Source organism: Vigna radiata, unplaced genomic scaffold (assembly GCF_000741045.1).
Source record: "Vigna radiata var. radiata cultivar VC1973A unplaced genomic scaffold, Vradiata_ver6 scaffold_161, whole genome shotgun sequence".
Lineage (NCBI taxonomy): Eukaryota > Viridiplantae > Streptophyta > Magnoliopsida > Fabales > Fabaceae > Vigna > Vigna radiata.
The window spans coordinates 407,419-425,396 of NW_014542362.1; the positions used below are offsets into that span (position 1 = coordinate 407,419).

At 33.7% G+C, this 17,978-nt stretch overlaps 2 protein-coding genes and 1 non-coding gene across 7 annotated transcripts; all 3 read right to left on the reverse strand.

The window, feature by feature from the left end:
- Window positions 1–5,045: 5,045 nt before the first annotated feature.
- Window positions 5,046–8,093, reverse strand: LOC106779752 (pentatricopeptide repeat-containing protein DOT4, chloroplastic). The gene has a single exon (XM_014667941.2). The coding sequence runs from the start codon at window positions 8,056–8,058 to the stop codon at window positions 5,425–5,427; it is 2,634 nt and encodes an 877-aa protein (XP_014523427.1). The 5' UTR covers window positions 8,059–8,093; the 3' UTR covers window positions 5,046–5,424.
- Window positions 8,094–8,178: 85 nt separating this feature from the next.
- TRNAE-CUC lies at window positions 8,179–8,251 on the reverse strand. Its single transcript has one exon. It is a non-coding gene; the product is annotated as a tRNA-Glu (tRNA).
- A 578-nt stretch (window positions 8,252–8,829) lies between these two features.
- Window positions 8,830–12,560, reverse strand: LOC106779824. Of its 5 annotated transcripts, none has more exons than XR_002666457.1 (4): window positions 12,347–12,559; window positions 11,306–12,060; window positions 10,745–10,870; window positions 9,382–9,493 (listed from the first exon to the last, which is right to left on the reverse strand). XR_002666457.1 is itself a non-coding variant. In XM_022776706.1 (4 exons), exons 2-3 carry the CDS (start codon window positions 12,019–12,021, stop codon window positions 10,757–10,759), a joined length of 813 nt encoding a protein of 270 aa, XP_022632427.1. In that variant the 5' UTR covers window positions 12,022–12,060; window positions 12,347–12,560; the 3' UTR covers window positions 9,382–9,493; window positions 10,745–10,756. The 5 variants fall into 5 exon arrangements, 3 of the variants coding, with proteins under 3 accessions (XP_014523516.1, XP_022632427.1, XP_022632428.1); XM_022776706.1 differs by having other exon boundaries at window positions 10,745–10,853; window positions 12,347–12,560; XR_002666456.1 differs by having other exon boundaries at window positions 9,390–9,493; window positions 10,695–10,853; window positions 12,347–12,560.
- Between the last annotated feature and the right edge of the window lie 5,418 nt (window positions 12,561–17,978).

The window sequence follows — 17,978 nt, forward strand, 5'->3', positions numbered from 1 at the left end:
TTTTTTAATTTTATTTGTTGTTTCAAGCACGTTTCATTATAGTATTTGGATTGTTTACATTGTTTGACACATTTTTGCTTCAATGTTAACTGAGAAATGCGTTTAAAACAGTAAATAAAGTTAAAAAAATTTGGTAAAAAGGATTAAAACCAGAGTTTTCTAAAATTGAAGAACTAAATTGTACCTTAGTTTGAAAGAGAGACTAAAACCAAAATCGCTCCAAAGTATACGAACTTAAAAAATATTCAACCCAAAAAAAAACTGTAACAAGTATGCGTAACTTTTTTTATTTATCTAGTCGCGTGATTACTACTAATTACTATGGCTTATAAAAGTTGTTTAATTAAAAATTGAATTTACTACATTTTTTAATCTTATTCTAGAGTCTGGGGCAGCAGAGAGAAAAACTGCTTTTGATGGGATGCAATCAGATTCTCTGCAGTCAGAGAGAGAATTTAAGAATCTTTACCCATAAATTGATTATTCAAACATTAAAAAGTTAATAAAATGAAAATGTCGTGAGAAAGAGAAGGTCTGCGATAAAAAAATATAATCTTGTTCATTTTTTCACTGCCATGCCTTAGAAAAAGTGTTCTTGGCATGCTATTGGTTTTGAGTTACAGACATTTAATTTTGTTTTTACTTGTATGAAAAGGAAAATGTCTACTTTTTTATCGTTAGAACAAAAAAAAAGTATATATTGACATTTGCTTCATACGTGGTTTCTTCTAATTTATCCTTACATTCTGATAATAGTAGTAAAAGAAGAGAAGGAAAAAGGAAAAAACGAATGTGTGGAGTAAATAAAAGTTGAGAAAAGAATAATAAAAGTGGAGTGGTTAAAATGGGTAATGCCATCCAATTATCGAAAACATAAGGTTTAAATCTTCGAGTGGATATTCTGGTAGTGAAATTCTAATTATATAATAATAATAATTATATAGTATAGGCATCATTATCTTAATAAAATAGAATAGTTTAGAAATAAATTTACAGTCATACAAGAACTACCAAAATTTAAACCTGAAGTTAAAGGTCTAAACATGAAATTAGACATAAAGAGTATATCAAAGTGATATAACTATCAGAGTATTCCAAAATGACTTAAATTGAAATATAGAAGCCTAATAAACTAAGCTGCAACATCAGCATCTTCCAACTCTTGCTCCAAGGGAACCTCTTCAATGACATCCGCTCCTATCCAAGTAGATGATCATCGCAAAGGAAAACATACCCAAACAACACACAACAAGAAAGCAAGGGTAAGCTAGATAAGTAAACAACATACATATAGCATAATCGGTCAATATCATCATGTTTAATCATATATAAAGTAAAAGGTAAAGGCATACAATTCAAATCATGAATCAATTACTCGATACAACTCATCTGGATATGTATAACTGTCGAATTATTGGTCACTTGTGCACTTGCATAGTTCAGTTGGCCTATCCCCAACACTATGCAAGGAAAGTCCCCCAATCTGTCTATGTTTAAACTCTAAGACTATAGACAAGGACCTCAAGTCCCCCCAATCTGTCTATGTCTAAACTCTAAGACTATAAACGAGGATCTCCTTCTACTCTCACCACTCACACTGTTCTTCTCTATTTGAGCATGAACAATGCTTTGAGTGTAGGGATAGACATACCATTTCAAAGCTCCATACAGTTATACAGAACAACCACAACACCTCTCCATTCACTTCCAATCATCTCATCTTGAGATGTCCAGTTCATACTCAATTTCATCATTTCAGTTTGCAGTCATACTATTTCAAGCCACACAACCAAAATATATGAACATACATACACCCTGACAATCAAACAACATCAAACATCTCAAACAGAAGAGGAAAAGTGTGAAACTCACCGATCCTGGTCGCACAACGCACCAGAGTGCAAGACAAGACAACAAAAATTTGCACAGTGCACCACCCTTGGTGCGCTGAGCGAATTTTCCTGACGGGGGAGTCTTTCAGCTAAAATTCGCATAGCGCACACTGTGCACTATGTGACTCTGCGTAATCTGTAGAGCGAAATTCTGCAAATTTCAAGAAACCAATACCCCAAAACTCGTTTTAGACCTCGTTCCAAAATTCTAATGATCCTAAAACATCTTATATACATAATTTAACTTGTCTAATTGATTCTAGACATCCACAATATCATCACTAAGCGATTATGCACCAAATTACTCTTTAACACCTCAATTTCATCAACCTAGAGGTCTAAAATTAAATTTACCATTTAGAATGTGTTTTTACCCAATTTAGCACTTCTAACAAGTTTCAATTGACTTAATGAAACTGTCTCCACTGCCCACTCACACCCTAGACCTTAGTTACTCAAAAACACCCTCTCACTTCCTCTAGACTTTACTAAAAACCTTGACAGACCACAATTTCTCCTACCTATTCACTGTTTTACAGATTTCATCACACATAACAAAAGACCGAAGTTCCATCTCCCTAATTGGTCATTGGAGAAGAATCAAATGCTTGAACGCATCAAGCTCACCATAAGCGCCAGCACATATGACTAGTCACAACGTACTCGATCAGACCAGGGTTGCTCTATGATCAAAGATGTGTCAACTCCGGTTTCTAAGATTCCTCTATCCTACTAACCCCTAAGAGCTACTCACTCAATACCTCAACAAAGTTCCCACCTACACCCTCTCAATATTCCAATTCAGTTCAAATCACAAAATTTGCAGTACACAGTTCATCATTCTCAAAAACACTAAAATCAACATGCTTCAATCACATATAGCACCATCAATAGTACATCACAGGTTTCAATATACATACATACACCAAGCTATTAAACAAGTAAAAATCTAGCTCTTCTTACTTGGAAAACTTCACAGTTTAACTTGACAGGAACGCTCTAAACAGTGCTTCTCATAGCAAAGTTCAATGACACCTTACAAATCACCCAATGGTGATAGAATAGCTTTTTAGAGCTAGAAATTAATGCAAATCTGAAGTAGAACGCTTCTAGTGGCATGCATTCAGTAAAATAGCATGCCCTAAGTTCTAGAAACCGCGAAGAAAAAGAGATAACTACTTATCGGTGAAGATCGAAAATCTAATCGGATGAACAGGAAGCTAAGGAGACATGCACCGAGTCAGTGTGTGAGAGAGTTAGAGAGAAGGCAGAGAAGATAAGAGTTTAAGGTATAAAGAGAAGGTCGTTCTTGAGAATGAGTTTTTAGCTTTTAGAAAAGGAAACCAGCAAAAAAATATTAGAACATAAACCCCTTTTTACTAAAAGGCCCCTCCCTTTTTACCTTTATTCCGTTTTCACCCCTGCCTCCTTTTAATATAAGTATATATATTTATCTATAATTTATTCAGGTTCTACACTGTTTATTTGAAAATCTCAATTGAATATTTAGTTGATTGATCTTAATTCATTTTTTACTTTTTAAAATTGTTGTAATTAAATTTTTATTTTTAAAATGTGATTTAATTTGATGTTTTTAAATACGATATTAACTATATTAATTTAAATGTCATTTGTTACTCTATAAATCAATACAACACCAATAAAAAATTAAAACTCAATAATAAATTCCTTAACATAATTAAGAGATTTATAATTAATTAGCATGCTCAATCAGCAAAAGGCCACTACAACTTATTAGTGCTTTTGAGAAACATAATTTGTTTCTTATTTAATACTCACCTAATACGCCACTCTTCCTGAATATATATATATATATATATATATATATATATATATATATATATATATATATATATATATATAAGTTTTTTATTTTTCATTCTTTAGCTTATATTATATTTTCTTTCGTTTGATTCTTAATGTTTAGAAAACGATTATCTAGCCCTAAAAAAATCACCTGCTCGTGGAGTCTATCTATTAAGCTCTTGGTTGTTTGTCCATTAAATGTTTAAACGAGAAAATTTGTAAAACTTAGAAAATAGCAATAAAACAACACATAACAGAAAATTAAAGGAAAGCCAACTGAAAGACAACATGAAAAGTGAAACAAATGCATGACTACTTAATTGTCCCAGGTTCTGCATATTTTTTATGACTACCTTAATTGGCATTTCTGAGTTTGTGGATGCAGCTTTTATTAATTAAGATTCATTACTGCTACAGATATTCTTTCCCTGAAACCAAAAAAAGCAGTGTTCGTGGGTAGGGTGGTTGGCAGTTGCATGTGCAAGGCTCGTAAATGAAGGAAGTTTTGCACATAGCAGTTTACTATAACTCTCTCCCTGCAGGCCATATGAATCTGTCAGTACCAAAGAAAGTATTCCAAGGAGATTATTGCAGTGAAGCCTAAATGGTCAATGTGTTTGCAGTTCAAAAACGCTTGAGGGAAAGGAAGAACAAAAATGGCTACTACCTAAGGAAATTTTTAAAGGGTTAAGCTTTGGTGAAATCCATATTTGAATACTGATATCTCTTGATGCTGGCTATCATGTAAAGTTGTAACTAGTAACTCCTGATGCAAAAAATTGACAAGGTAGTAGTAGATTTGTTAAATGTAAGTATAATTTATCAAGGTTTCAACTACAGATTTTTTTGCTTTTAATTTATGTATATGGACTTTTTTATTTGCGACTATATAGAAATATAAAGGATTTTATGCATGATGCAGTCCATTAATATTTTAATCCATAAAAATGACTTTGAAGGGGTATAGATTCGTGACTTTTGAGGAGTAAAGTAATTTGATTCACAATATTTTAAAGGGGGACAAACAAAACAGATTGAATATGATTATTTGAATGTGTAATGTTTCAGTTAAATCAGATACGTAATGGAGAACAATTTGAATCTAGAATACCTCAAAAACACGTCACCCATTCAGTGTGGCGTGACATCCTTATGCAACTATACCCGTACTTCAAAAAAGAGGACACAGCACTGAATTTCTCATTTCCTCAGCATCTTTATTGTCATTCTGATTTTGATTCCCTTCTCACCAGTCGAGATTGGTCAACATTATCAGTTCAGAAAAATAAAGTTGGAATCTAAAAGCAAAATGAGATCACTCGCACAAATCATAAATATGTCACAGTGCCAATGAATTATCTCAGAAAAATATGTTACATCTGACCCCTAATTACAGATATCGGCCGCGAAGCTATTCCAATCCAAATATAAATCTTTAGACAAGTCATCCATGAATAACATCCTTTCTGGCTAAGGAAATAAAATTGCCTCTGGCATTATCGTATAAACTAAAAAAACCGTAGTCTCAACCACTGATTCTACACAAGTATCACTATCACTTCTACCTACATTTTGACAATGACCTTGTATCCTAATATGTAACGAGTCTCACATCAGTAAGAGAACTCTGATTGCAAAATATGCAGCTATCAATTCACGTGAAGAGGATACGTTGACAACCCTTTTATAGAAATTTTCCAACGATTTACCAGAAACCTCGGCAAGAACATACACCATCCTTGAAATGGTGAAACCGGTTTGAATCTCGCAACACAATATCCCTCCCAGTTGTCTTGGACATCAACTTCCCCATATCATGACAGTCCTTACATACTCTAAGATTCTTGGTTACCCTAACAGTCTTCCCTGGAGGCAAATTTAGTACACCAAAAGCCATGGCTAATTTCTCACTGTGTCCACAGAGAAGCACTTCCTTATTCATATCATCGGCATTAATTAATGCAAACCGCATCTTATCAGAGTAGTCTACCCTATTCATCTTCATCCTCATTTTTCTCAGCAATGAGTCTATCCTTTTGGCCTGAGGGTGGGAAGTATCCCCAGCAACAAAGATGTTAAACTTTCCTTGAATCTCAATCCAACTAGAACCTTGATCCTTTTTAAATCCCCCCTTACCTATCTTTCTTTGTAACTTTTTTACTTCTTCCAACTTTTCCGCCTCTGCATAGACATTTGCTAGAAGAACGTAATACTTTGTGTTCTCTGGCTCAAGCTCAAAAATATGCTCTGCTACTTTTTCTGCTAGCTCCACATCATGATGGATCCCGCATCCAGAAAGCAAGGCACCCCAAATTGCAGCATCTGGTTTAATTGGCATAGTTTCAATGAACTTATATGCCTTGGATAGATTTCCAGAGCGAACAAGGAGATCCACCATACATGCATAGTGTTCTAACTTAGGCTCAATGTTGAATTCACTTGTCATGGAACTAAAGAATTTCCATCCCTCTTTCAGTAATCCAGAGTGACTGCAAGCATAGAGTATTGAAGTGAAGCACGAATCGTCAGGCTGAATACCTGCTATCCTCATCTTTTCAAATGTGGAAACTGCCTCCTTTCCAAACCCATGCATGCCATAGCCAGCAATCATAACAGTCCACAAGATGATATCCTTTTTAGGAATCATATCAAAAAGTTGTTGTGCAAGAACTACTAACCCACACTTCACGTACATATCAACAAGTGCACAGGCAACTTGTAAATCTGAAAAGTACCCTTTTCTCAATATGTGCCCATGTAACTCTCTACCTTTCTCTAGAGCTGCTAAGCCCGCACAAGCTGGAAGGACACAAGCCATTGTAATGCTATTAGGCTTCAATTGCTTTTGCATGTCCACAAACAGTTCCAGAGCTTCATAGGGAAGTGAGTTTTGTGAATAACCTCCAATCATCGTGTTCCATGAGACAATGTCTTTGACAGGAATTTGAGAGAAAATTAAACGAGCTTCTTCCATGACTCCACATTTTGCATACATATACATGAGAGCATTAAAAACAGGCAAATTCAATCCCATGTTGTTCTTTTTAATGAAATTGTGTATATTCCTTCCTTTATCCAACGAGTTGCTACAAGCACAAGCATGAACCACACTTGAGACAGTATAAACATCTGGCTTAAGACCTTTGCTTTGCATTTCTTCAAATAATATAATGGCTTCATCATACAGACCCTTCCGTACATAAGCAGATATCATTGAAGTCCAAGAAACAACAGAAGTTTTATTCATCTTAGCAAAAACATCAGTTGCACCTTTTAAATAGCCACATTTAGAATACATGTCTAGTAATGTGTTGTCAAACACGACATCCCCGCTACAGCCAGTTTTCACTCCGCAAGCATGAAGAGCTCTACCGAATGAAAGCTTGCCAACGTTTGCACAAGCCACAAGAACGTTAACCAAGGTGACCAATTCCATACCAAACCCGAAATTCAGCATCTGAATGAAAAACTCAAGTCCATCCCAGGAAAACCCATTTAAAACACATCCACTAATCATAGAATTCCAGGAAACAACATCTGGCTCACTCAATTCATCAAACATATTATGTGCACTCTCAACATCACGACATTTAAAATAAGCTGCAATTAGAGAGTTAATAACTGTATTATCAGAACCAAAACCTAGTTTAAAAGCATACCCGTGAACGCTTTTACACGCCCTTATCTTTGCCAATGCTGTATAACACTTCAATATACAAGTAAAAGTAAAAGGATCCCCTCTGATTCCCAACTTCTGCATTTTCCTGATAAGACTCACAGCTTCCTCGTAATTTCCAATCTTTGCATATTTAGACATCAAAAAATTCCAGAGATAAATCTTATCATTGATAATCCCATCTAATATTTGTCTCCCTGCGGCCAAATCATCACAATGAACATACATGAAGACTAGCTTTGCCCCCAAAATGTCATCAATTTCCATGCCATTGGAGATGATAATGGAATGAACCCTCTTTCCATCTTCCAAAGACTTCAGCTCGGCACAGAGCTGCAACACAGAACAGTAAGTTTGCAGCTCAAGTTCAGACATTTTTGAAATTTTGAGCAATTCCATGGCTTTTCTGAGATCACCCATTTGGCAGAATTTGCGAATTTGTGCATTCTTGTCCATGGCTACGTTGTAGGTGGGCTTGGACAAAGTTGCAGAGACAACGACACTGCTACTGCAAGAAAGGACAAAATTGGGAGGTGGAAGACATGTCCAAGATTGTCTGAAGAGGATGAAGTAATTGGGAGATTTTGGATAGTTCGTCTTGTTTCTGGGATTATGATAAGTTGGATAAGCGTTCAACGGTGCTACGCTTCTAGTTTTAGACATAATTGGCTTGGCTGTTCCTCACCCCTTCAAACAAACCACACTGATGCCGTTATTTATATCTACACCAGTAAATATACAAAAGCTGATTAAAAAAAAAAGAAAAATTTCACAAAAAGGAGGTTCCGTTGCCGGGACTTGAACCCGGGTCTCTCGGGTGAGAGCCGAGTATCCTAACCAACTAGACTACAACGGATCCCTGCTAACTCTTTTGCTTAATAAATGATATTTACTAATATTTAGTATGATCTTTTCACCAACTTATACACTTCCACTGGAATCAAGTATTTTTAACTTCTACGCACATATTGTTCATGTTGAAGCCACACATATCTTTGTTTTTTATACATCAATAATTTTGAGATATTGCAATTTTCACCTTTTAAATTTAAAAGGTGGTATATCCATTATTTAGCTCCCTTGGCACGTGATCAAACCCGTGACAAATCTATATATATGATCTTCCCAATATAATTGACCCTACCCTACTACTAGGATTTCATTTTACTTTTTGTAATATTACACGTATTATGCGTGTACATTTGAATGTAACATCCTAAACATGTTTACATATTAATTTAATCCATTGCTTAGATCTGTCAGTCAACAAGATTTTGATGAAGGATTTATCTTGGGCATAAATATGTATCATGAGCATATGTACCTTGAAAATTAAGGCAAGAGTTCGAGTATATTGCTTTTGATTAACTTTAGAAAATGCTGAAAAGCAAACTTACTTGGATTAGAAGCTAGAACACTTGCAAACAAAAAGAATGGCACATAAACACACTGATGACGTATGACATTGGATTCTTTGAACTTTATATTAGCAGACAAGCCAACAGATAGTAAAGAAAGAAAAGAGTGTAAGAACGTAAAAAGGAGAAGAGAAATCAAGGAGAGGCTTCTTCTGTTTGCTTGTTTTACAGCGAATAATTTAGTGTGTCTAACATATAACATCTATGCCACAAGTAAAATATCTTCTTTGCTTTTCTCCCTCAAAATATCTATGCCACGAATGCTGCAACAAGGAAACAATTTGGCCGTAACTTGCCTAGTTGGCAAGTTTCTTTACAACAAATTTCAAGGTACATACCCTGAAAAATGTGAAGTTGGATGGTTATGCATTGCCACCCCTTCTGAGAAAAAGAATATGCCATGAACTTCAATGACATACACTCATCATATAGGCAAGAAGAGTGGTGTTGGCTTCCTCCACTAGAACATATTTACACGAAAGAACCAAGGTAGAACAAATGCTATAACCAGGCATGCCATTAAGAAGTTACAAAATGGTTGTCCACGCCAGCATCCACCAAATCTTCTGGATGAGGTATCATCATTGCCCATGAATCTAGTATCATTCCATTCTTCCATAAATCCATGATCAGCAACGTCCGAAACATTTTTTGCAGTCTCACCACATATTTCACACAACCTGTGATCACGAAAGGTTATTAAAGATTGTGAAAGAACTAACATAGAAACAATAGGAACCTCAGGAACCTCGGTACTAGTTTGCATTTTAAACAAGATCTACCATGATCGGTGATAACATTCTTATAACCATGTAAAAGTCTGCAATTTTCAGATAAAAAAATGTAAATGTTTGCAAAAAGCACGCGTAAACTCTTCTGTCTCAGTTCTATAAGCAGCGAAGATATTCAGACTTAAAAAAGAATAAGCTGCAAGTATATGCACAAGATGTGAATAGGAAAAACAATTACTGATATAGGTTCCCCACCCAACCCCATTGGTTCACCCAACTTGGTTGAGTAAGGGCCCAATGGCTTTCAAATTCTGAAGGGTCTTAAAAAGACAGGTACATGCATGAGTGATTTCAAACACATATTTGAGTTATGTTACCCAAACCAATGGTATTTTCAGACCGCTCTTCAACAGGAGCAGTTGAAACGAGAACCGCAAAAATTTGAATTGAGCATACATCTGAACAATCATTTCATAATTTGAATTTTGATGTAAACAATTTTGAAACAGTAACTGCGACTTTGACAAAGCTCTAGATAGAAGGCAAGTGGAGAGATCTCATATTACTGTTAGATTAGACTCATTAATATGCAACGGCAGAACCTTCCCCACCCTCGATCCAAAAAAAGCACACCAAAGTAATCTAGGTTCCACCAATCAGTTCTTGCATTATGTATGGCCTCTTGGGTTCACCATTATGCTTGCAACCGCACCAAAAGAATCAATAGCAATTATTTTAAATGTGAAATATGGCCACATTCTGAATCATCATGGAAATCGTTACAGACGAAAGACAATCTTTCTGGCAAACAATCTTCTATGAATACAATTTTTTCTTTCTTTCTATATGAAGGGGTGGAACCATGGAAGAAAACAGAAAGGAATAGGAGGTACATTGCTATATATTATTCTTTTATAGGAGATGGAAGTATAAACTTATTTTTTCCTAGTTCATTCCGAACATATAAGCTGAAAAGAGAAACATAGGATTCAAAGAAACTTCATGCAGACAAAAGCATTTTTTTTTTTACCAGGCATCAACATGAAAAATATGCAACTATACCAAACTAAGACCTGGTGCCGTTATTTGGAATTTGGGATGTCAATTAACCTCAGCTCGCAACAACAGAAGCCAAGCTATTAGCTAATACCTCAGAAGGAAAACCAACTGAGTGTCTGTGGATGCACTTGCCCAACTCACCCTTCGTTGAAGTCAATTACTACTAAAAACTCCATGTGTCAGGGTGCACAAGGATGATATTGGTTCTCCAGTTAGCGATGTAACCAGCGAAAAATGAAACGGCAACGAGCTACATGCAATAACCAACTGACAAATGATAAGCAATGAAGCCGGTTTCAAAAGTTCAGACTCAAATTTAAGAAAATTTTCGAATTAAAATTTAATAATAAGAAAATAGATTTGCAATAATAATGGTAATAGTAACACTAAATCTATATGCAAAAGTATGCCGCAGAGTTTCAAAGATTTTTCACAGGTGAACAAAAAAAGAAATAAAATTACAAATTATTAAAGCAATGCACATCCCAAATTGGTTTCTTTTTGAGAAATTGTACCAAGTAGGTTACAGACACGAGGTAATCAGAAACGTAGAAATCCTCAGGAATCCCGATGCCATTTTGAATTCAAAATAAACGGGCAACACAGCAGAACATGTTCAATTTTGCAGGCATTAACACAAAAAGAAAAGGATGCTGATATGCACAATAGAAATAACCAAGTACTAACAAAAGCAGCAGCTACCTGTTTCCTTTAATCTTGAACCATGCCTCAGCACAATGACTGTGAGCAATGCCTAATTCATCTTTACAAGCACAACCAAGCTGAATCAAATCTGTATTCGTAGTAGTAGCACTACTTACAGTGCCAACAGCTTCTGCTTCTAATGGTTGCCCAGAGGCCAGATGGCAAATCCTACAAATCAATTCACCTTCCAGATTCTCACTAAAACCGTCGCAGCTGCCACGGTTTATATCAATCACACATGAATTTTTATCGATGTCAGACACCCCTTTTGTCACTTTCTTGGACAACTTGCTCAAACCTGAATGATTAGGTTTTGCTTCCAATTTCCTATTTTCTCCACTGACACAATCCATCTGTGCGGAAGGATCTATTACAACACAAGTCTCAGGTACTTCCCCACTAACCAAATTTCTTGAACTATTACTGGTTCCTTGATCAACCCCATGTAATGTATCATTAATTTCTCGAGGTCCAACCAGGTTCTGATCATTAACTTCTTGCAGCCCCTCCTTTAGCTCCACATTCAAACCAAGACCATTACACGTCTCTTCTGTAGTCTCATCTTCCCCACTTCCACTAACTCTTTCATCCAAGCTATGTCCACCTCCTGCATCAATTGCATTTCCTTCAACCAATTGGTTCAAATCCTCACCCACCCTTCCATCAACACGATCCAAAACTTCACCACGACCTTTTCTTTTTGCCAGATCCATCACCCCAACATCAAATTCTTCCACTCAATACTTCCAAACCTGAAAAGAAACTCGTGACAATATATAACGCATGACTCCCACAGTGATAAACCCCGCCAAGTAAAGCAAAAGTAAATAAAAATCTGCTATTTACAGAGGATGAAGAATGTGACCAAAGTAAACACGGAGAATACACATCTTAAACGACCATTTAATGTTGTGAGACACAACCTTCAAACATCCTTACAAAAACAGAAACACACGCAAACGAAATGGTAAAAAATGAAACTTGGATCATCACCAATAGGATGTTTCACTGAAATGAGACAGAAAGAGGAGGGTTTACCTCAGACATTGGATTTAAGAATAAAAAATGAAATTGGGTATGTTTGAATGCAGCAGGAACAGAGCGTTAAAACTCTGGGCTATGCCACTGGTTGTGGCTGGAGTTGGAAGAATGGACAAAATTATGATTATTTATATGTATGAAAAGTAGTAGCAGGGTTAGGTGAGGAAAGTAACTGGGAAAATGGTATCGAAATTGGAAAATAGATTGAGTGCGTTTGAATCATTTGATGGAATGGATTAGTGTGTAAAGCAAAGGATAAGAAATTGAGGTTTTTGTCTTTATTCCCTGCTTTTACACTAAACCTTTTACTTTAACGACATGCATTAGCACCACACTCAAAAACTGAACAAAATAATCATAATAATCTTTTATTTTAATTTTTATCATTATAATATTTAATAATATTACAGTTATTATTTTTAAAATATTTCATAATATATTTAAAGTTATTACTCATTTTCTTTGTTACATCAGTTATCTTATTAAAAAAATTATTACATAGAATATTATCTTTAATGAATTTAGAAATGACACCAATGATTTGTCAGTGCAACTGACACTATAACTAAATTTTAATTCATTAAAGTTTTGACGTTTGAGTCAACAAACAAACTATGAATAGATAAATTATAAACCACAAGGAAATCGGGGGAATTTGGAAAACTATAATGACTTTTCACAAAATAGTTTTATTGCAACAGTCTCATCACTAAATAAACGTATTATCTGTATGTGTTGTAAATACAAATATTAATATGATCTATTTAGAGGTGTAGAAATAATAAAAAAACAATATTTAATTAAAAACTGAAAACGTCAGTCACTTCAGTAAAATTTTATAAAGTAAAACTGTTATCGTTTTTATTTAGAAGGTATAGAATATTATGTTATGATTTTTGAATAAAACTGAAAGAGAAAAGAGTGTTAGTATATATGGTAACTTTATTTCATATTGAATAACTGGAAGGAATTATGATTTTTTATATTTATTTAGTTAAGAAAATGTTATTAAATATATATATTTATTTATGGAAAATATTTGAGCATATTAGTTAGAAGAATAAAAAAAGAAAGGATGCAGGCATGAGTCTGTTTTATTATGAAAAAAAAGTCCTAGAGCAGCACAAAGCATGTGATAACTGACAACATCGTTTAGTCAATTATTAAAGAAGTAGAAAAGTGATTAAAGTTTTGTTCATAGGATGCTGTTTCTTTAACATGGAAATCTTGTCAAAATTTCTGAGTTATGATTAAGTAACACCATTTGAATGTTAAAAAGGTATTAATTAAGAGTGGAGAATAAACAACAACATATGAATATTAGTAAAGCCAAGAATGAAGTTAGTTTCAAGATATGCGTTACTGAGAAAACGGAGAAAATTAAGTATCTCTATTTAAACAAAAATACCTTAACCAAGTTCCCATAAGTCAGAATCTTAAGAAATACTTACATACTGTAATTATTACGAAAAATAATGAAGGCATTTCTTTCTGATTCGATAACCAGTAATAATATGTTCCAAATCATTAAATAGTCTCATATCAAATAAAGAATATTTGATATATATTCTTTAAGAAAATGTTGAAAGAAATGCCAAATTCAAAATGGACAAGTTAAAGTGTGTTCTATAAGAATTCTCAATACTCTTCCTAGATAAATATATTTTAATATTTCTTTGCTAAGTTAAAGATTCATCATTTTATAAACAGCAAGAGAGAGAGATTCATTAAATTTTGATGCAAGAAGTCCGCATCTTCGTGATGCTGATTGACGGCAATGTTTGAACCTTAGTTTTTTTCCTACATATAAAATAATTTGTGAAATTATGTTTAGTTTTTAAATTAAATGAGAAAGTAGTTTACCTTTTCCTATGTAAAATATATTTTCTTAACCAACGGGGACGTAGAGGTTATATTATATTTTAGGGTTAAATATGTTTTTAATCCCTGTACTTTGGAGCGATTTTGGTTTTAGTCCCTCTTTCAAACTAAGGTACAATTTAGTCCTTCAACTTTAAAAAACTCTGGTTTTAGTCATTTTTACCAAAATTTTTTAACTTTATTTGTTGTTTGAAACAACAAATAAAGTTAAAAAATTTTGGTAAAAATGACTAAAACCAGATTTTCTAAAGTTGAAGGACTAAATTGTACCTTAGTTTGAAAGAGGGACTAAAACCAAAATCGTCCCAAAGTATAGGAACTAAAAACATATTTAACCCTATATTTTAATATGAAATAGTACTTATTACATCAATATGTGATCTAACCATTGATAAATCTTTTGGCTTAGGTTTGTTGTAGTGTTACTTCTTTTACTCAATCGCAATTTATCGTTGAAGTTAAATATGATAATATTCATATTTTGAGTGAATTTTCTTTTGTTAATAATTTAGATGTTTCTTATGATAATAAGTGAATAGAATCTAATTTTTTAGTTGATATTTTTTTAAGATGTTATCCTCCTTGTAGATAGTTTATAGAACTTACAAAAACTTGATTGCATCATAGTAATTTTGAGATATTTTTTCATTTTTGACATTTAAGAAACTTGTCTTATAGAGGAATTCAAATTAGTTTTTAAATAGATGAAAATGATTCATAAAGAAGAAGATTCTAATATTAAAATGAATGATGACTTAGCTCAAACTACTAAGAAACCCTGCAAGGTTAATCACAAAAGAAAGTTAATATTCCAAATAATAGATTCTAATAAGCACTAACGAATTTTAGTAAACTATGGTCTTAGATGTTTCACATATTTGTTACTATTAATCGATTTATTTAATTTTTTATTATAATAAGTGGTGACAAGTTGTTCGTGTTTATAGTATTACTAATGAGTGACACATAAATTTTGTAGTTTCTCATATTCTTTGGGAAGGAAATCAATAAATAAGTTAGTCATATGACTTTTATTCATATGGAACAATATAAGTGATTTTCATATATTTATATAGAATATTTTTATAATAGGTCTTATTCGTTTATATTTNATGAGGTGTAATTTTTTTTATGATAAATTTGGTGTGTGTTTTGTTTTCATTTTTATAATAAAAATTTTGTTGATTATTCGTCGGATTTTTTATGTTAGTATAATTAAGATATCAAATTCCATTNACTTTTTTAATATTATTATAATTTGATAATAATTATACTAATACGGCCCCTCAACTAAAAAATGAATATTTTTTAAATAAAATATTATGGATTGAAAAACCTTTAATTTGAAAGGATAATGTATACTACACAATAATACATTAGTACATTAGTGTAAACTAAGTTGACTCATTAAACAAAATAAGAAATAATTAATTAATTATTAAAAAATATATTAGAAATTAAAATACTCGTCAAAATTGGGTCAAACCTATTAGGAGATATATTAGAAATTAAAATACTCTAAACTACTCTAATCGTATCTCATCAATGCCAAGCCACTCAAACACTCAAGCTACTACCTTCATCACTTAAATCATTTTAGAATTTTTTTTTCGAGGAATTTTCATCATTATTGAAATTTGTGCAAAACTAGGAATTTCTACTTTGGAATATCTAAAGCTGTGGCAAGACATCTAGGCATTTCACCACTACAAAAATTCCTTCAATTTAGATCATATCAACTGCATCACATATCCATCTTACAATGTTTGCATTTCACCATTATTTAACCATTATTTATTATTTTCCCACTCTTTTATAAGATAATCCTTAAAAACCATTCAGTAATTTTAAATAAACTTTAAACATAATAAATAGTTTATTCCTGTAATTCCTTCCCTGTATTATTTTAGGACATGCACCTACGTATATTCATGAACGTAATATATTTATAGCAGATCACACACAAATAACATGTATTAAATTATCTATGTCAAAAACTATATAATAAAATAACTATATCTCAATTTATCAACGTTATTAAAGACACATGTGTTGTGAAAAGTATTTGGCTACCTATGTGTTAATTGAGTGATAAATATTGTATTTCAACTAAAAATAACCCTTTTGCAGCAATCGTTGTGTGTTTTCCGGCAAAGGGATTAAAAAGAAAATGTATCAGACTTAATTGTATACCTATCGGAGTTTATTGTTATTTATGGACAATTATCAAGTATTAATAGGACATATTGTCTTATGTTTTAAAAATATACTGTATTGATTATTAATTATTGGATTTGATTGTCTAAAAATATATTGCATTAATGTGTAATAATGGACCTGGCTGTCACAAGCCCTATAAACATTCAATGGATGTCTAGTTACGTACAATCATCTTCTTCTATGCTAATAAAATATAGCGTCGTCGGAGTGTCTTCTGCAGGTCAACCACCAATCGGGAAGAATTACTTGAAGAATTGGTCGATCGGAGCATAGCAAGGAAAGGCGACCGAACCCAAACAAATGTTACCGAAACATTTTGGCGCCCACCGTGGGACCGAGCTGCATCCCCATGAAGCCACGAAGAACCAGACACATGCTTGGTCTCGATATCGCTACTTNGGATCAACACCATGTTTTGCAACAAGAGTAAAAAATTCCATAATAATTTCTAAAGGTTCCACTTTTCATTATAATATATTTGTTCAACTCATATTTTGTGAGTAAAAATATCTTGCACAGGAAAGTTCATACGTATCAACATATCAGGTTCTAATGTCATCTCATCATAAAAATAAAATATTGAATATTTTATTTAACGCATATTTTTGTGAGTAAAAATATGCTGCACAGGAAGGTTCAGTCCTACGTTCAACCTTATCAGGTTCTAATGTCATCTCATTGTAAAATAAAATGTTCAATATTTTATTTAACCCATATTTTTGTGAGTAAAAATATCCTATACAGGAAAAGGTTAAGAGCAAAGTTCCACCTTATTAGGTTCCAATGTCATGTCATTATAAAAATACATTATAAAATATTTTGCTTTAACGCAAGCTTTTTGGGAGAAAATATTTTGCACAAGAAGATTCAATCCTCCACAACTTGTTGTTCAAGAAAGTCAGAAAAATAACTCCTATCTCAAGTCGCTCAAGGGGAAGTCAGAAAAATGGTTTCAGAAATCCCCGCTCAACGTAGGAAGTCAGAAAAATGACTCCTGTCTCAAGTCGCTCGGGGGAAGTCAAAAATCCACGCTCAACGTAGGAAGTCAGAAAAATGACTCCTGCCTCAAGCTGCTCGGGAAAGTCTGAAAAAGGGCTTCAGAAAACCCCGCTCAACGCAGGAAGTCAGAAAAATGACTCTTGCCTCAAGACGTTCGGGGTTAAGTCAGGAAAATGGCTTCAGAAAACCCTGCTCAACGTAGGAATTCAGAAAAATGATTATTGCCTCAATACGTTCGGGGGAAGTCAGGAAAATGGCTTCAGAAAACCCCGCTCACGCAGGAAGTCAGGAAAATGACTCATGCCTCAAGACGTTCGGGGGGAAGTCAGGAAAATGACTTCAGAAAACCCCGCTTAACACAGGAAGTTAGGAAAATGACTCCACATTCGGGGGATGTAAGGAAAATGGTTTCAGAAGACCCCACTCAACGCAGGAAGTCAGGAAAATGACTCCTACCTCAAGACGTTCGGGGGAAGTCAGGAAAATGACTTCAGAAAACCCCACTAAACGCAGAAAGTCAGGAAAATGA